This window comes from Aotus nancymaae, unplaced genomic scaffold, assembly GCF_030222135.1.
Source record: "Aotus nancymaae isolate 86718 unplaced genomic scaffold, 86718_ANA_hifiasm-v0.15.2.pri h1tg000064l_0, whole genome shotgun sequence".
In the NCBI taxonomy this organism is placed as follows: Eukaryota; Metazoa; Chordata; class Mammalia; order Primates; family Aotidae; genus Aotus; species Aotus nancymaae.
In genome coordinates this window covers 13687930-13705597 of record NW_026988478.1, presented here as the reverse complement: position 1 = coordinate 13705597, position 17668 = coordinate 13687930, and the positions used below count along the sequence as shown (strand labels likewise).

The 17668-nt window shown below is 34.0% G+C and overlaps 1 protein-coding gene across 9 annotated transcripts in view; it reads right to left on the bottom strand.

Moving 5' to 3' along the window:
* CSNK1G3 (casein kinase 1 gamma 3) overlaps nt 1–17668 on the bottom strand; it is a 102852-nt gene that overhangs the window by 47999 nt on the left and 37185 nt on the right. For all 9 annotated transcript variants that reach the window (XM_012448245.2, XM_012448303.2, XM_012448280.2 and 6 more), the window contains exons 3-4: nt 16971–17011; nt 12546–12615 (exon numbers count right to left, since the gene is read on the bottom strand). In XM_012448245.2, coding sequence (XP_012303668.1) covers nt 12546–12615; nt 16971–17011 — 111 coding nt within the window. The remainder of the gene's footprint in view (nt 1–12545; nt 12616–16970; nt 17012–17668) is intronic.

The following is a 17668-nucleotide window of genomic DNA, read 5'->3' as shown; positions in this document are numbered from 1 at the left end:
ACTACTTGCTGTTTATTTTATGTTTATTTTAGACTACGGAAATGATGTTAGATAAAAAGCAAATTTGAGCGATTTTCTTGATTCAAGTTCAAAAATGGTTCGTAAAGCAGCAGAAACAACATGCAACATCAACGATGCATTTGGCCCAGGAACTAACTAACATACAGTGAAGTGGTGGCTCAAGAAGTTTTGCAAAGGAGACAAGAAACTTGAAGATGAGGAGCATAGTGGCTGGCCATTGGAAGTTGACAACAACCAACTGAGAGCAATCATCGAAGCTGATCCTCTTACAATTACACAAGAAGTTGCCAAAGAATACGTCAACCATTCTATGGTAGTTTAGCATTTGAAGCAAATTGGAAAGGTGAAAAAGCTCGATCAGTGGTTCCCTCATGAGCTGAGCAAAAATTTTTTAAAAACCCATCATTTTGAAGTGTCATCTTCTCTTATTCTATGCAATAACAATGAATCATTTCTTGACTGGATTGTGATGTGAGACAAAATGTGGATTTTTATATGACAACTGGTTGATAACCAGCCCAGTGGGTGGATGGAGAAGCAGCTCCAAATCACTTCCCAGAGCCAAACTTGCACCAAAAGAAGGTCACAGTCTCTCTTTGGTGGTCAGCTGCTAGTCTGCTCCATTACAGCTTTCTGAATCCCAGCGAAATCATTACATCTGAGAAGTATGCTCAGCAAACTGATGAGATACACCAAAAACTGCAATGCCTGCAGCTGCCACTGGTCAACAGAAAGGGCCCAATTTTTCTCCACCATAACACCAACAGCACACTGCAAAACCAACACTTCAAAAGTTGAACAAACTGGGCTATGAAGTTTTGCCTCCTCCGCCATATTCACCTGACCTCTCGGCAACCAACTACTACTTCTTCAAGCATCTCAACAACTTTTTGCAGGGAAAACGTTTCCACAACCAGCAGGATGCAGTAAAAATGCCGTCCAAGAGTTCATCAAATCCCAAAGCACAGATTTTTATGCTACACAAATAAACTTACTTCTTGGTAGCAAAAATGTGTTGACTGTAATGGGTCCTATTTTGATTAATAAAGTTGTGTTTGAGCCTAGTCATAATGATTTAAAATTCACAGCCCAAAACTGCAATTATGTTTGCACCAACCTAATTATGTCATACCGATTCTATGGAATATAATACAGCCTTCAACTATTTTTGGAGATAACTGTGAAAGACACACTTTGATTATTTACTTTTTATAATACTGCTGATTAAAACTGTTGTTGTTTTAAACCATGTATTACTTTTAAAATAAATTTTTTTTTAACTAGAGTCTCATTTTATTGCCCAGGCTGGAATACAGTGGTGCAATCTCAGCTCACCACAACCTCTGCCTCCTGGGTTCAAGCGATTCTCCTGCCTCAGCCTCCCAAATAGCTAGGATTACAGGCGTCTGCCACCATGCCCAGCTAATCTTCTTACTGTATTTTTAGTAGAGACAGGATTTCCCTATGTTAGCCAGGCTGGTCTCAAACTCTAGACCTCAAGTGATCCACCCATCTCAGCCTCCCAAAGTGCTGGGATTATAGCTGTGAGCCAGCACACCTAGCCTTAAAATAAAATATTTCTAAAGAGTCATTGATATAGTTTGGCTGTGACCCCACCCAAATCTCATCTTGAATATTAACTCCCACAATTCCACATCATGAGAGGAACCCAGTGGGAGGTGACTGAATTATGGGATCAGGTCTTTCCTGCACTGTTCTCGTAATAGTGAATGAGTCTCACAAGATCTGATGGCTTTAAAAACGGGAGTTTCATAGATGGGTGTTGAACAATGGGAACACATGGACACAGGGAGGGGAGCACTATACACTGGGGTCTGTTGGGGGGGAGTCGGGGGGGACAGCGGGGGGTGGGGAGTTGGGGAGAGATAGCATGGGGAGAAATGCCACATATAGGTGAAGGGGAGGAAGGCAGCAAATCACACTGCCACGTATGCACCTATGCAACAATCTTGCATGTTTTTCACATGTACCCCAAACCCTAAAATGCAATAAAATAAAATTTAAAAAATAAATAAATAAATAAATTTATCAGAGTTGTGAGAGGGAAAAAAAAATAAAATAAAATAAAATAAAATAAATAAAAACGGGAGTTTGCCTGCACAAGCTCTTGTCTCATCTGCTGACCTGTGAGACGTGCCTTTCACCTTCTGCCATGATTGTGAGACCTCTCCAGCCACATGAAACCATAAATCCAATAAGCCTCTTTCTTTTGTAAATTGCCCCGTCTCGGGTATGTCTTTATCAGCAGCATGAAAACGAACTAATACAGTTATTTAACATACATATGAATAGAAAATATAATAGAAGAAAAAAGCAGAAAGCTAACATTACTGGATGCACTGGTGATTTCTACCTTCACTTTTTTTTTTTTTAATTTTTCCTAATTTTTATTACAAACGTATGCTATTTTTGCAATCGGAAAAAAAACACTTACTTAAAAAATTCTGGGACCACAAAGAAAAACTTAAAATGATATTTAAGCCAAACAATAATTTTATTTACCAGAACAAGTCTGGATAGCTTTTTTATCACTGAGCAAACAGCTTAAATTTTTAAGAGGTAAGAAAAATAGCAACTAATAAACAGAGGTTGAAGCAGGTATACCCTAAGCAAAAACAAAACAAAACCACCACAACAACATAAATGGTAGGTAAGACCACAGGTACAGATTTTTTAGAAATGGGAGAGGTAAGGAAAAAGAGGTCACAAGAGACTCAGAAAAAGGTTTATTCTTATACCTGGTGAATTTTCAATTATAAACTTACTCTACCCACTTCCAGTGGTTTTAGAATTATTTTTGAGACTAATATAAAAAGCTATCCATTGTTAATTCATGAAAGTTAATTCTGATAATTTCCAATATATTTAATTTTCAAGAGAAGTCTATTTTTTCACAAGAAAAGCTCAAGGAGTATTAATACAAAATTCACATATTTGAAAATACAATCGCATTCTCACTCCCCCAAAATTCACTTCATTAAATATTTCATTTTATATGTTATTATTTCTTTAAGTGACAAAACAAAATTAAGTCACACAATAATAATACATAGGAAGCCTAACACTATTAAAGACTGCTTGGGACTTTGTGTCAAGTTTTAAAGTTCTTCAGTTCCTTACAGATAAGTATTAGTTAAGTAGATCATTAAAGAAATAATATGATCAATTTCACAATAATATTATGATCCATTTTCAGGTCTAGAGTTCTTCATGTAAAATGTTAAATAGTGATATAGTTTGGATGTTGTCCCCTCTAAATCTTAGGTTGAATTATAATCCTCAATTTTGAAGGTGGGGCCTGATGGGAGTTGATTGGTTCATCGGGGCAGATGCCTCATGCCTTGGTGCTATTCTCATGATTGAGAATTCTTACGAGATTTGGTTTAAAAGTATGTGGCACTGCCCCCTCCCTTCCTCTCTCTCTTGCTCCCACTCCCACCACGTGATAGGCTGGCTTACCCTTTGCCTTCTGCCAGGATTGTAAGCTTCCTGAGGACTTATCAGAAGCCAAACAGATGCCTGGCACCATGCTTCCTATACAGCCTACAGAACTGTAAGCCAATTAAACCTCTTTTCTTATATATTACCCAGACTTGGACATTTATTTATAGCAACACAAGAACAGCCTAACACAAATAGGAAGAATTAGCACAAAAATATTAACAAACTTATTAGGAAATTTAAACTTCACAGCACTGATTAAGAAAACCTAAATTGGCACGGCTCAGTGGCTCATGCCTGTAATCCCAGCACTTTGGGAGGCTGAGGCGGGCGGATCACAAGGTCAAGAGTTTGAGACCAGCATGGCCAACATGGTGAAACCCCATCTCTACTAATGATACAAAAAATCTGCCATGCGGCGCGTGCCTGTAATCCCAGCTACTCGAGTGGCTGAGGCTGAAGAATTGCTTGAACCTGGGAGACGGAGGTTGCAGTGAGCCAAGATTGCACCATTACACTCCAGCATGGGCACCAGGGTGAGATTTCATCTCAAAAAAAGAAGAAAAAAGAAAAAAGAAAAAGAAAACCTAAATCGTGGCTAGAAATGTTAATAGAGAATTATCACACAGTGATTTTTTTTTTAGGGTAATTTTGCATTAAGGCATTCTTAATCTTTAGCACAAATGCTCATATTCCTAGGTCAACAGTTCTCAACATGTGGCCTATAGCTCTTGAGGACAGGGGTGGTCCATGAGACCCATGCAGGAAGTAATATCAAAATTATTTTGTAATAACATAAATATGAATTTTTTTTCACTCTCATTCCAGAGACTATGGGACTTGTGTTACCACAACAGAATAAATGCAAAAGATAGAAGAATTCAGCTACTTTCTATTAAGCCAGACATTAAAGAGACTTGCAAAATATGTAAAACAATGTTACTTTTCTCATTTTGTTTTGGAAAGTATGTCAACAAAACTGCTTTGATTTGAAAACATCTGAATTTTTATTTTTATTTCAAACAAAAACATTTTTATATTTATGTGTTAATTTCTAATACGGGATATATCAACAGCTATAACTCACAACAACAAAAGTACTCTGAGATACTTAAAAAGTGTAAGAGAATAAAAGAATCCTAAGACCCAGAAGTTTCAAATGTGCTGTCCTAGCTGAATAGTAAGCACTGATATGAACCAACAGGTGCACTGAGTTATGAACTTGGTAACAGTTCTTCCATTAAAAGATCACAATATCTGTATTTAGTAGTAAAATTCCATCAATTAACCCCAAATACAAGAAATCAAGTTATCTCACTGTAAAAAGGAGTGACAGTCCTTTCTGTGATTATTGAATTTATACATTTAGAAATTCTTCTAACATTCAAACAACGTTTAAAAAAATAACATCACCTACAAACAAGTAAAAATTTAAATGTTACAAAAACTGAAAGAAATTTAAGTTGTTATCCAATTTGGGCCTAAAAAATTTAAGGAAAAAATGGACTCTATGATTCTTCCCCTAGTCTCTAAGCTACAAGCTTACAAATTGTTTCTTCTTACAATGCATTATATAACACTTAAAGCAAAACTAAATATTAAGTTATCATAATTTTTCATAGTTTTATACTTTCTTTTTACTATTGTGTGAGGAATTACAAAAAATATATATATTTAAGAATATTAAATCCCTCATCACCATTTAGTAATACTCTACTCAAAAGTATGGTTTGCTTTTTAAGATTCCTATGTGGTTAATCACTGAAAATATAATAACCACACCACACACAACCACACTAATGCCTGTACCATATAAACCAAACTAAAACTACTATCAGTTAACCCCCCCTTTCTTACTGATAATGCATAGCATTCTTTAAATGTACACATTCTCCATAAACTACAACTTTAACAGAAAAAAACTGTATACTTCCATCTACTATGATAGTAGTACCAATTTAAGTATATATTCACATATAAATTAGTAAATTTTTAGCAATGCAAAACTTGTAGAAATTTCCATACAGAGAGATCTCTTTAAATAATTAGAAGTATTACATATTTTTAAGACTTCTAAAAGCAATTTAGCTGAAACAGAAAAAGGAATTCTAAGAATCTGCTACATAAACTATCTGGGCTGAGATTAAGTTTACAGTACTGATTAACCCACTCATCATATTTTCATTACTTTTGTTAGTATCAAAATACAGTAAGTAATATTCTAAATAGTTTATTCACTTAACTTTCATACTTTTTATAGTATTTCCTTTCAATGTTATCAAACAAAAGCTTATGAGATATATGGAGCAGAATTTTTTGAATGTCTTATCTAAAACATGATCTGATAAACTTGATCTGGTAACTGAATTAAATGAGTTTTAGATACTACTGAATGGTTTATACCTACAAGTTTAACAAAGTTTGTGCTATTACCCATAAGCCTTCTCAAAAGTGAACAGTATTATAAAATTTCTGTACAGTAGGAAATCACCAACATTTATTTAACCAGCAAATAGAACTAAATAGTCTTAAAAACAAAGTGAAAATGTAGGCATCTATAAACCAGAATAAAAAATGTAGGGAACACATAAATCTAGACTTTTTAACACAAATCAAGGCAGAAGGATCAGCATAAAGAAGAAAGAGGGAGCTTCTCAAATACCTTTTAAAAGGTAACATTATAAAGAGTTATAATTTTAGTAACAGCACGTGTGGCTACCATCAAATTATGGCTTAGAACTACATAGTCCAAGGAATCTCAAAAGGTCAGGCCGCCTGAGAAATGATTATTTAACATACACATGGTATCAAATAGTATTTTTAATATCATTTCTATAGTTAGAGATTTGCCAAGGATAGTAATTTATGACAGAGAAAAAGATCATTTACTTCTCTGATAGGTAGTAATGTATGACAGAAAAAAAGGTTTACTTACTATGATAAAAATATCAGCTAATTAAGATGTTTCAAGGAATGCATTAATTGCAGTTTTTCCTAATGTAGCCTATTTAAACTAATGTCAAAAAAAATTAAGAAGTATTATTCAGAATCATAGATCTTCAAAAACAACGTTCCCATAAATTTCAAAATACCCTATGCATTTTCATGAAATATTAACAATTCAAATAAGTTTATTTTCAACTAAATGGAGAAATTGAGTTAATTTTAATAATTGAAGCCCACCCTTCTCAAGAAGTGATTAACTGAATTGTATAGTTCAGTAAGTTTTGTTTTTTTTCTTTTTAATGGAGTCTCACTCTGTCACCCAGGCTGAGGTGCAATGGTGCTGTCTCGGCTCACTGCAACCTCCGCCTCCCAAGTTCAAGCAATTCTCCTGCCTCAGTCTCCTGAGTAGCTGAGATCACAGGTACTCATTACCACACCCAGATAATTTTTGCATTTTTTAGTAGAGATGGGGTTTCACAATGTTGACCAGGCTGGTCTTGAACTCCTGACCTCGTGATCCAACCGCCTCAGCCTCCCAAAGTGCTGGGATTACAGGTGTAAGCCACCATGGCAGGCCTCTGTAAGTTTTAACACACAACTTCCTGCATATCTCCTTGGTTACCACTTCCATTAATTTAAAAATTCTCATCAATAATTTTTTCCTCTGATCTCTAGTTGTCTAAAATGAGAAAATAAATTTACCTAATCATAGAATAATCCAAATAAAATTAATTTTTAAAAATTAAAAATCTAAAATTATATTATTTGTCCAGAAATAGAATAAACTCGAAATTAATAATACAATTTTGGGTAATATTAAAATATCAAACTTTAATCATAGGATCACAGAAGTTACAAAACTATAGGAAATTTGAAGATTATATATCCCAACTTCACGTCTAATGAAAAAAAACAGTCTGTTATTGTCATTTAAGAATTTATTGTTTCAAGCACTTACCAAGAACCTACAACTGCCAATTATTCTGCTACCAAGAAGAAAAAGATGAACATATCATTATCGCTGACCTCAAAGAGTTCAAAATTCAGTGGAGAAGACAGACATAGACAAATAATAATTACCACACGATAAAAGAAAAATAAAGGTTTCAAAGGTTTTCATATTCAAAATAATATCAGATCATATAAGAAGAAGCTTTTCTAGAGAGGAAAAGATGTCAGAAAATACATTGCTAGGCAGGTGACATTTAGCTGGAGTTTAAAGAAAAAAGGAATTCATTAGAAAAGAGAGATATTCCAGAAAGAATACAAACGTGAAAATAATAAGATCTACTCAAGGAACAGTAAGTGTAGTGCAACTAAAAAGGAGGTCAGTAGAAAGAGAAAAAAACTTGGACTTTATACTAAATGATGAGCCCCTAGGTAGAGGTAAAAAGGGAGGTGAGATGCTAAAAAGGAAGCCCAATTCAGACAATGGGGACTGGAATAGGAGAATGAAGTCAAGAGAGAGTTTAAGAGACAAAATTGACAAAACTTTTTTACTAAACCAATACGTCAAAATCAAAGGAGGCTAACATTTCAGCTTGAATAGGTGTGAAACTAATGGAACTCAGTAATCTAAAAGACCAAGCAGGAAGGTCTTTTGAAAGAGAGAGAAATTGTTGAGCAAATAAGGGGAAAAGAAGGTAGGGAACTCAATTCCAGCTATATGAATTTCTGATTTCAGTAGGGACATTCATATACAGCTAGATTTTAAATATGGAAGCAGGAGAAAAAGAACTGGAAGTTATCTTTACACAAATAGTAATTTCATTTCTTCCTCCTTCCCTCCTGTTACAAAAGATCCAGGACTGCAGGATGAAGCCACACACTTAGGTAGGAGCCTGGTTCCTTATTTTAAAGCAGCTGGACCAGCTCTACAATTGTCCACCTCTGAACTCATTTGTCTCACATTACATCCCTTTACTTGTTTAAGCTACTGCTGTCACAATTTTTGTTACTAAGGGTCAAACTTATTTCTACCCAACGCAATGGTCCTCATAGCTCTGTTCTTGCTATTCTTTTCTTGTCAATCTCTATACTCCCCTCAGGGAGATCTCATCCATTCCTTTAGTTTTAAAAACCATCTATGTGCTGATGACTCCCAAATCTAGGTTTTCATTTGACTCAATGAATACTGAGTAGATGTGACAAAACAAGACTATTCAATACATCAAATTTTTGCTCTCACAGAGACTGATAATGGTATAAAATGATATTCTAATCCTATGCAAAGCTAAATAATGTAATATAAAAAGGGATATTCTCAGAGAAGCTACATAAAGGGAAAGAAAGAAAGATGGATTTACAGGAGGATCAAAACCCAAACGGGCAAAACCAAATTGTGTATTTTTTCACAGATATCTCACTAATTCTAAATAAATGTATTTTCCAATTTTTTTGTGGTAAAAGACACATCAAATTTATCATTTAAACCATCTTTAAGTGTACAATTCAGCGGCATTAAGTACATTCACATTATTGTACAACCACCACCACTATCCATCTCCAAAATTTGTTCATCATCCCATACTGAAACTCTTAGCCACTTAACAATAATTCCCCATTTCTGCCCTCTCCCCAATCCCCTAGACACAGGCTGAGGCTGTAGTGAGCTGAGATCACGCCATTGCACACCTGCCTGGACAACAAGAGCAAAACTTTGTCTCAAAAAAAAAATGAAAGAAAACACCATTCTACTTTCTGCCTCTATGAATTTGACTATTCTAGGTGCCTCATGTAAGTGGAATTTATTTATCCTTTTGTGACTGCCTTATTTCACTTAGCAGAATTTTCTTCCTTTTCTTTCTTTTTTTTTTTGAGACAGGGTCTCATTCTGTTCCCAAGGCTGGAGTGCAGTGGCGTGATCAAAGCTCACTGCAGCCTTGACCTCCCCAAATCAAGCAATGTTCCCACTTTAGCCTCCCAAGTAGCTGAAACCACAGGTGTACACCATTACACCCAGTTTTTTGTTTTGTTTGGTTTGGTTTTGTTTTTTTGTAGAGATGGGGGTCTCAATTTTGCCCAGGCTGGTCTTGAATTCTTGGACTCAAGCAAACCTCCTGCCTCAGCCTCCCAAGGTGCTGGGACTATAGGTGTAAGCCAACACATCTAGCTTTCCTTTTTTAAAGCTGGATAATATTCCACCTTATGTATATACCACATTTTTATCCATTTTTTTGTCAATGTACACTTGGGTTGCTTCTACCTTTTGGCTATTGTGAACAATACTTCTATGAATATAAGTGTACAATTAACGAAGTCCATTCTCAGTTATTTTATGTATATATCCAGAAATGGAACTGCTAGATCAAATCGTAGTTCTAAGTTTAATTTTTCTGAAGAATCAACATACAATTTTCCACAGTGGCTTTTTTACATTCTTACGTCAATGTACAAGGGTTCCAATTTCTCCATATCCATACTAACATTTGTTTTCTGTGTATGTTTTGTTTTGTTACAGTCATATTCAGGGCTATGAAGTAGTATCTCATGGTTTCCAGCTGCATTTCCCTAATGATTAGTGGTGTTTAGTTGTTTTTTTTTTTTTAATGTTTTTCATCAGCCATTTGTATATCTTTGGAGATGTGTCTATTCAAGTCCTTTGCCCATTTTTGAATTGGGTTGTCTCTTTTTTGTTGTTGAGTTTTATAAGTTCTTTATATATGCTGGATATTACTTAAATATATCTATTTTTAAAGATAATATTAACAAGCAAATTGCTATATAAATAAAATTCAGCATACCATAAGAAAATTATAGTTAAGTTACTCTAAATAGCCCATTTATTAAGAGCAGTCTGAAAATATAATATTTTCAGTTATGAATTCCAAAAATCAAACTGTTTAAAAGCCATCAGGTCTTCCAAAATAATTAAGCATTCTTGTTTTTCTACTAACCTCACAAAAGTACTCAAAAATGTTTTTATAAAATTTACAAATGATAAAAAAACACAGAAAGTATCCCCAAATTCATATGACTCATACAAAATACTCAAAAATATCCTCACATGTCAGAGCTTCAGAGCCACCATGATGCACACCTTCAGATAAGCCCATTTCTATTTCAATCTATGTAAATGACACCCACAGAGCACAGAAGAGCACCCTTATAGAAACTACACTGTAAATGGTGGTACCCGCAGTTGTGCAACACTGTAGTCCTATGGCATTCAAGTCCTAAAAGATGTTTCATTTTTATTCTTACTATCTCTGACATAGTTTTTAAAATATAAAACAGGGAAAAGTTAAAATAATCAAAGTGCACCTTAGTTATTCAATTCAATAACTTGCTAAACTCTAAAGTGACTTACTCATTTTTATCCAATTAAACCACTTAATCCTATTCTTGCAAATGACAGTTTTACTACTGAAATAGATAGATCTGTTGTTTTTATCACCCTGGCATCCAGTCACCTTTATGTAACACCTCGATTTCCCAACAGGCAATCACCTCCCCCATTCTCAATCACTAAAGTTCAGATAAGCATTGGATTTGACCTGGAGCAATCAAATTCTCAGTAATTAAATCAGGGATAAGCATGACATAAGGCAGTAAGATTGAGCCCTAGAAGTTTTGCTCAAATATTTAGGGAAGAAATGCTTTCATGATTGATAAGCCTAGGTTACTGGTGGTCACCACCAGCATCTCTTAACGGCCAACCAGAGAGTGAAGCTTACATATACTCAAAGGCACATTATAGAGACTTGAGATGTTGATGACAGTATTTGTAGCACTGGATAGAGCAATGTCTTATATATCAAGTCATTTCCTTGAATTTCCAACTACATGAATCAATAAATTTGTTTTTTTCACACTTAACTTCTTATTTGCTAGTCTTAACTAATATGCATAGTTTCACATACAATTAGTTTTATCATAATAGCCTTTAAATCCCAGTGTCAGTGATAATTTGGATATCTCCCTGAAGTCTATCTGTATCAGACTTAAATACGCATTTTAAGAAGTCTGTAGTGATGACCACATTACTACAAAATTTAAAACTTATTGTACTTGCAATGACTACTATATGCAAAATATGCTCTTTGAAAAACAGAATGTAAAATTGCTATGAGTATTAAATGGACAGCTCTACCCACTAGAATGTAAACATGCTTACAAAAAAGACACATGAAGAAATACCATTTTATTAAATCTGGAGAAACAAAAATCTCCTACATGTATTATTCAAGAAGCTATACAAGTAAAATCTTTATAATTAATTGGTTGGAAGTAAACAGAAAAATTGGAGCAGTGAGAAGCTTTTAACATAAAGGAAATGTAACACACATTAGAAATTTTTTCCATGATTTTCTCTAGTGGCATGAAATAATCTCACTTAAATTTAGAGTTTATGTAAAAACATATTTATATTCGTTGCCTAGGGCTGCTGTAACAAATTACTACAAATTGGTGGCTTAAACAACAGAAATTTATTTTCTCACAGTTAGGAGGTGAGAGTCTGAAATCAGTTTCACTGAGCCAAATCAAGGTGTTGGAAAACCACACTCCCTCTAGAGACTCTAGGCCAAAGTACTAGAAGCCTCTTCAAGGTTCTTATGGATGCTCTGCTCCACCGTCACACTGCCAACTCCTTTTCTGTGTGTGTAAAATGTACCTCTGCCTCTCTCTTACAAAGATACCTTATGATTACATTTAAGGCCCACCCAGATAATCCAGAATAATCTCTCCATCTCAAAATCCTTAATTTACCATACATGCAAAGTCTTTGTCATATAGTAACATGTATACATTCTAGGGATTATGATACAGTTATCTTCTATGTAACCATTTTTCAGCCTCCCACTATATTATAAGTCACTCCGACAGCTATAATAGTGCCAAAAAGACTAAGAATATGGAAGAAGTATGCATTTTATATTCTCAAATTAAATTTTTTCACAATGTTCTCTACTCATATTAGCATAAACATAAAAAAGCTCCAAACCTGTCATATTTAAAATAAAGAAGAGATCCTAAGACCATAGTAAGAAAATGTCTAGTAAACACAGCCTTGTGAAATGATCTTCTTAACCAAACTTAAAATATCATTCCTTGAAACTAAAAAGTCATGACAATTTACTTTTATTTCAAATTTAAAAATTAATATAAGATTTTACCTCCAGATCCTAATTGCTTATAGAATCTGTATTCCAAATGTAGCTGTGGTGCTCTGGATTTCATGGGCTCCTAATCGAAAAACAAACAAAAAAAGACTTTAAGTTACTAAAAGGTCACTAGGCCCCAACACAAATGTTATAAATTTTGGTGGCAACGACTATATTATGTAATAGTCTACTAGACATCTTTGTCTAAGATTAGATCCATATAAAAATCAACTTTCTGTTCAATGTAAAATAAAATGCTACAAATCTACATGAAGTAAATAGCCATTAGATCAGGCAATGGAAAAATTCCTTATGTTTGACTCTTGGACGCTGAGGAAAAATATGTTCTGAACAATCATCACTAGAGAAATGATGGCCCTTACACTATTTCTCCTGTTCCCCAAATTCACCTCTGAACTGTGTTATTTCTTACATAAAGGTTCTAGATTAAAGTTAAGTCATAGGATAGCAAGAAAGAACAAAGATGGTAATATGGAAATTTTTATAGTAGCAACAATGTATTAAACTTTTTTTCACTAATGTATAACTCATATGCAATAAAACACACAGTTTGTAAGCATTAAATCCATGTTATCTCCATATACCCCATAACCACCACACCAATCTACAGAACATTTCCATCATCGGGAAATCTCTTTTTGACTTCTGTTCACCTTTGGATTCGTTTTGCAGGTTGCTGGATTTCATCTAAATGACATTATACAGTATACGCTTTCTATTATGTCCAGCTTTTATCATTCAACATGTTTCTGAGATTCATATATACACATACACACCACACACACACACGCACACACACAAACACACGCACATTTACAGAGGAAACATGGGTTTTAAATATTAGAAATAATGTTAAATATGAAAATACAGGAAGCAAAAAACTGTAATAGGGTAACAGGAAATTTTAAAAAGAACCAACAGAAAAGTATAACAAGGGTACCAGAAAATTTCAAAAGTAATCAATAGAACTTTGAAAATTAAAAGAATAAAATAACTAAATTTAAAATTCACTTTGCCAGAAGATTAACACAACAGAAGAGAGAATTTGGAAACTGTAAGGCAGACAGAAAAACTGTATAGAATGCATCACGAAGTAAGAAAAACTAGAAAACAGAAGATTAGAGACCTGGACAATCCAGTGAGAAGGTTTAGTATGGATCTTATAATAGTCTCAGGAGGAAAGGAGTCAGAAAAGCAAGCAGAGGCAATAACTGGATAAATTATTGCTATGAATATTTAAAAAATGATGAGGATAACAAATCACCAATTCAAGAGAAATGTCAATCCCAAACAGGACAACTAAAAAGAATTTTATACCAACACATCATAATGAAACTATGACCAACAACAAAGAATTCACAGAAGTAAATATTAACATCCCACTGCAAAACTTAGAAATTTTATTACAGGAGAAAACAATCAGCTTAGTTCCTGGGAGGCAGGATAGTACAGTAGTTAAGAGCACAGACATTGAAACTAAATTGTACTAGTTTTGAATCCCAAATCCTCTACTTCTAGCTGTGTGATTTTCAGCAAGTTACTTAACCTTTCTGTACTTTCCAGTTCCCTCATCTGTAAAATTGGGTTAAAACTTAATCTTTCTTATATATAAAGTACTTAAAACAGTGCCTTTCTTACATATAGCACTATATTACCTATAATTCCTCAGTTAACTACCTCTAAGTACATAACCTTAAGATGTAATAAAAAGATATCCAAGTACACAACCACAAATGAAATTAAATATATAACGTATTCAATCACTAATACCCCTCAGATACAAATAGAGCCCCAAATCTGACTTAGTTGAATCATTTCAACTAGATTCCAGTACTTAAGCAGTAAAATTTTAACACTATATAATAAAAGTCACCTTCTCCAGGATGACATACAACAAGATATAAGGATGGTAGCTGAGGTAAAATTAACAAAACCTGAAACAAACTATCAATCTGAACTAGGGTAACATTAGACAAATGTAAAAATCTTTTTAAGAGATAATGGAGCTGAAAGCAGTCACCAAAATCTGCTCTCTGAACTCAGGTTATCAAATAATGCCTTTATTTGTACCAAGCAAAGTATAAAAGCTAGATAGCTCTGAGGTATACAGACATAAGATTTTCAAGTGATTACTTTTATGGCAGGTCTAAAAAAATGTTATTTGGTGCTAACAGATACAAATGAAAAAACATTTAAGGAAATTATGAACAAACTATCGTTCAACAATATATGTGAAAAGTTTTCTGTCCTTCCAATATTTCAATGAACTTGAGGTGAACGTGACTAGATACCACACTACAACCTCAAAATACTAGAGACATAGATCCAAAAATATTCCTAGTTCCCCCAAAGAACACTGAATAACCATAATAATTACATGTAATGCTGATCATTGTGCTTTAAAGGACAAAGCAGAGAGGAGGAAGAATGTTTCCCCTCTAAAAAAGGGAGAAAAGTAATTAAGAGGACAGAGATACAGCACAAAAATAAACTTAAAAAAGTGATATATGTGTATCTATATAAGAAGGCTAAAAGATGACATAATAAATGCTTAGTAAGGCATCAATAGTATGAACAAGTTCCAAATCTGAAAGTAATAGGACCTAAGGATCACCACTTAATGAATGAAACAGATAAGGAAAGGTCAGCCTGGAGCAGGTGTTCCTGCTTTGACAGGACAGTTTATCTGACTTAACATTTCAGATAAATATCATTCACATACAAAACATGCTCCCATGAGTAGTTTCTCACTATAGGCTGTTGTATGAATAGCACAGACTGTAAGTACTGCCACACTTTTATCCTTGCACACCACAAGGATTGTTGTAGGTATGCAAGACCCCTGGCCTACAACGTGAGAAAAGGAAGAATTTCAAAGAAATGAAAGTCAGTGATGCCCGTTCAAACAATGTCCTGGGCATAGTGGCTCACGCCTGTAATCCCAGCACTTTGGGAGGCCAAGGCGGGCAGATCCCACAGTTGGCCTCCCTACTGTGATTAATATTTACCAACCTCTTGTCCTGATTCATGCTCATGAGGGGACCTTGTAATTTTAACTTGGACTTTCTATGTACATCAGCCTATAGAAAGAAATTTGGGCTTTCTGGACCTGTAATAGTAAAATACTTCATTATTAGTTAGAAATTCACTCTTTCCTGAATCTCTGAAAGCTTGATAGTGTGAACTGATTACTGTGAATCTACCTCTAAGAAACACTGACAAATGCTGAGATAGCCTAACCAGGTTTTGTTTCATAAGCCAAAAACCAGATCTTAATACTAAGATGGACTCATCTAAGTAAAAGGCAGTCTAAAGCAACATGTCAGCCAGCCAGTCTCTCGTGATGGCACTGCAACCCTACTGTACATCTTCATTTCCCAGTGAAGAAACAACAATTGTTACACTAAAACTTGGTCTATACTTATAAAGATACTTAAAATTAAATAGTAGAGTTTTTTTATTTCCTCCTATTTGCCACTTCTCCTAATAGTCTCTTTTATATATTCATTTCATATTACCCTAATAACAGAGGTTACATTGACAGAGACAAGGTTGACAAAGGCAGAGAAAACCAAGCCATGCTAAACCTCAGGAAAACCTGGCTGGCAAACCAGACAGAAAAGTTGTACCAGAAAAAGCATGTCTTATAAAAATAATTCCTAGATCCCAATTCTTCCAAAAGTGATCTCTCTCTGCTTTGCAGCTGTCATACTGGGCACACTGAAGACTCCAGAATAATCCCACGGGATTTTGCTTTCTTTGTTATCTATCGCCTACCGAATCAAGCATTTCTGAATCCCTGAAAGTCAAGCAATAGCCAGCTTTACCATACATATGAAGTATCAATTTAAAAAGAAATTTCAGAAGCTAACTGGCAGTATGTTTTTTTTCAATTGCATTTTAGGTTTGGGGTACATTTGGAGAACATGCAAGATTGTTGCATAGGTACACACATGGCAGTGTGATTTGCTGCCTTCCTCCCCTTCACCTATATCTGGCATTTCTCCCCATGCAATATGTTTTCAAAGAATATAATCCTGAATACTAAAAACACTTCTGTTTTATCAAAATGTTTGAATCAGAAGGCAAAATCTCGTTAATTTTTATCTAATTAAAATTCCTTCCCTAAATTAAAAATAGGGCCAAGATCCAAAAATTCAGTTCCGTGATGCTGCCAAAGTAAAGAGATTGAGTTTTTGTGGTACAGACAAACATGAATGTCCTACACATTACCATATACTTTAAGAGTAAGATCATGTTAGGAGCTTAGCAACAAAAGATTAGCTATGCATATAATTTTCAAATAAATATCCAAATCATAAATGACATTAAAAACAAAAAATGATTAAAATATAAGTTAATAACTTAAAAAGTAACAAGGAAATAATTAAGAAAAATTAAGAAACAGAAACTTACCAGCTTAATTGCCACATATTCATTTGTGTATAAATTTTTCCCTTGAAAAAGAAATAAAAAATCAGATTCTGCCAGTAATTTATTTTAAAGATACATTATATAAAACAGTACTCTGAAAAAAAAGCACATAATACATTTAATTAAAGCATGGGTTTTTGCTTCTATATCGCAAAAAAAAATTAACAAGGAAATATTTAAACTTATTATCAACTATTTAGTATTTCACCAAGATTCAAAGAAGAAAGTGATATGAATAAACACTACAGATATTAATAACCCACTTAGAAAAATGGTAAGATTCTGATTTCGTTGGAATATTGTATATAATTTAGAAAGTAATCAATTGTCAAATGAATGCTTAAAAAATTTCAAAACCAGAACTCCTATATAAGAATACCAAATTCTTCTCCCAACCATGAAATCCAGTATTTCATTTTAAATCCATCATTATTATGAGATGTAATCTTACTAAGGCTCATATTTAATCAAGTAAATGTATTAAATACATTTAAAATACCTGAAAGAAAATGAAACAAGATTTAAAAACAATCAATAATTGGCTCTGATAAACTACCCACTTTAAGGACAAAATAGTTATTGGCGCCTCACCTTAACCAGATTAATTCCAAATATCTTAACAGTTAAATATAAGCTATAAAACAAGAAAAAATATTTATCACATCCATATATTAAGGACT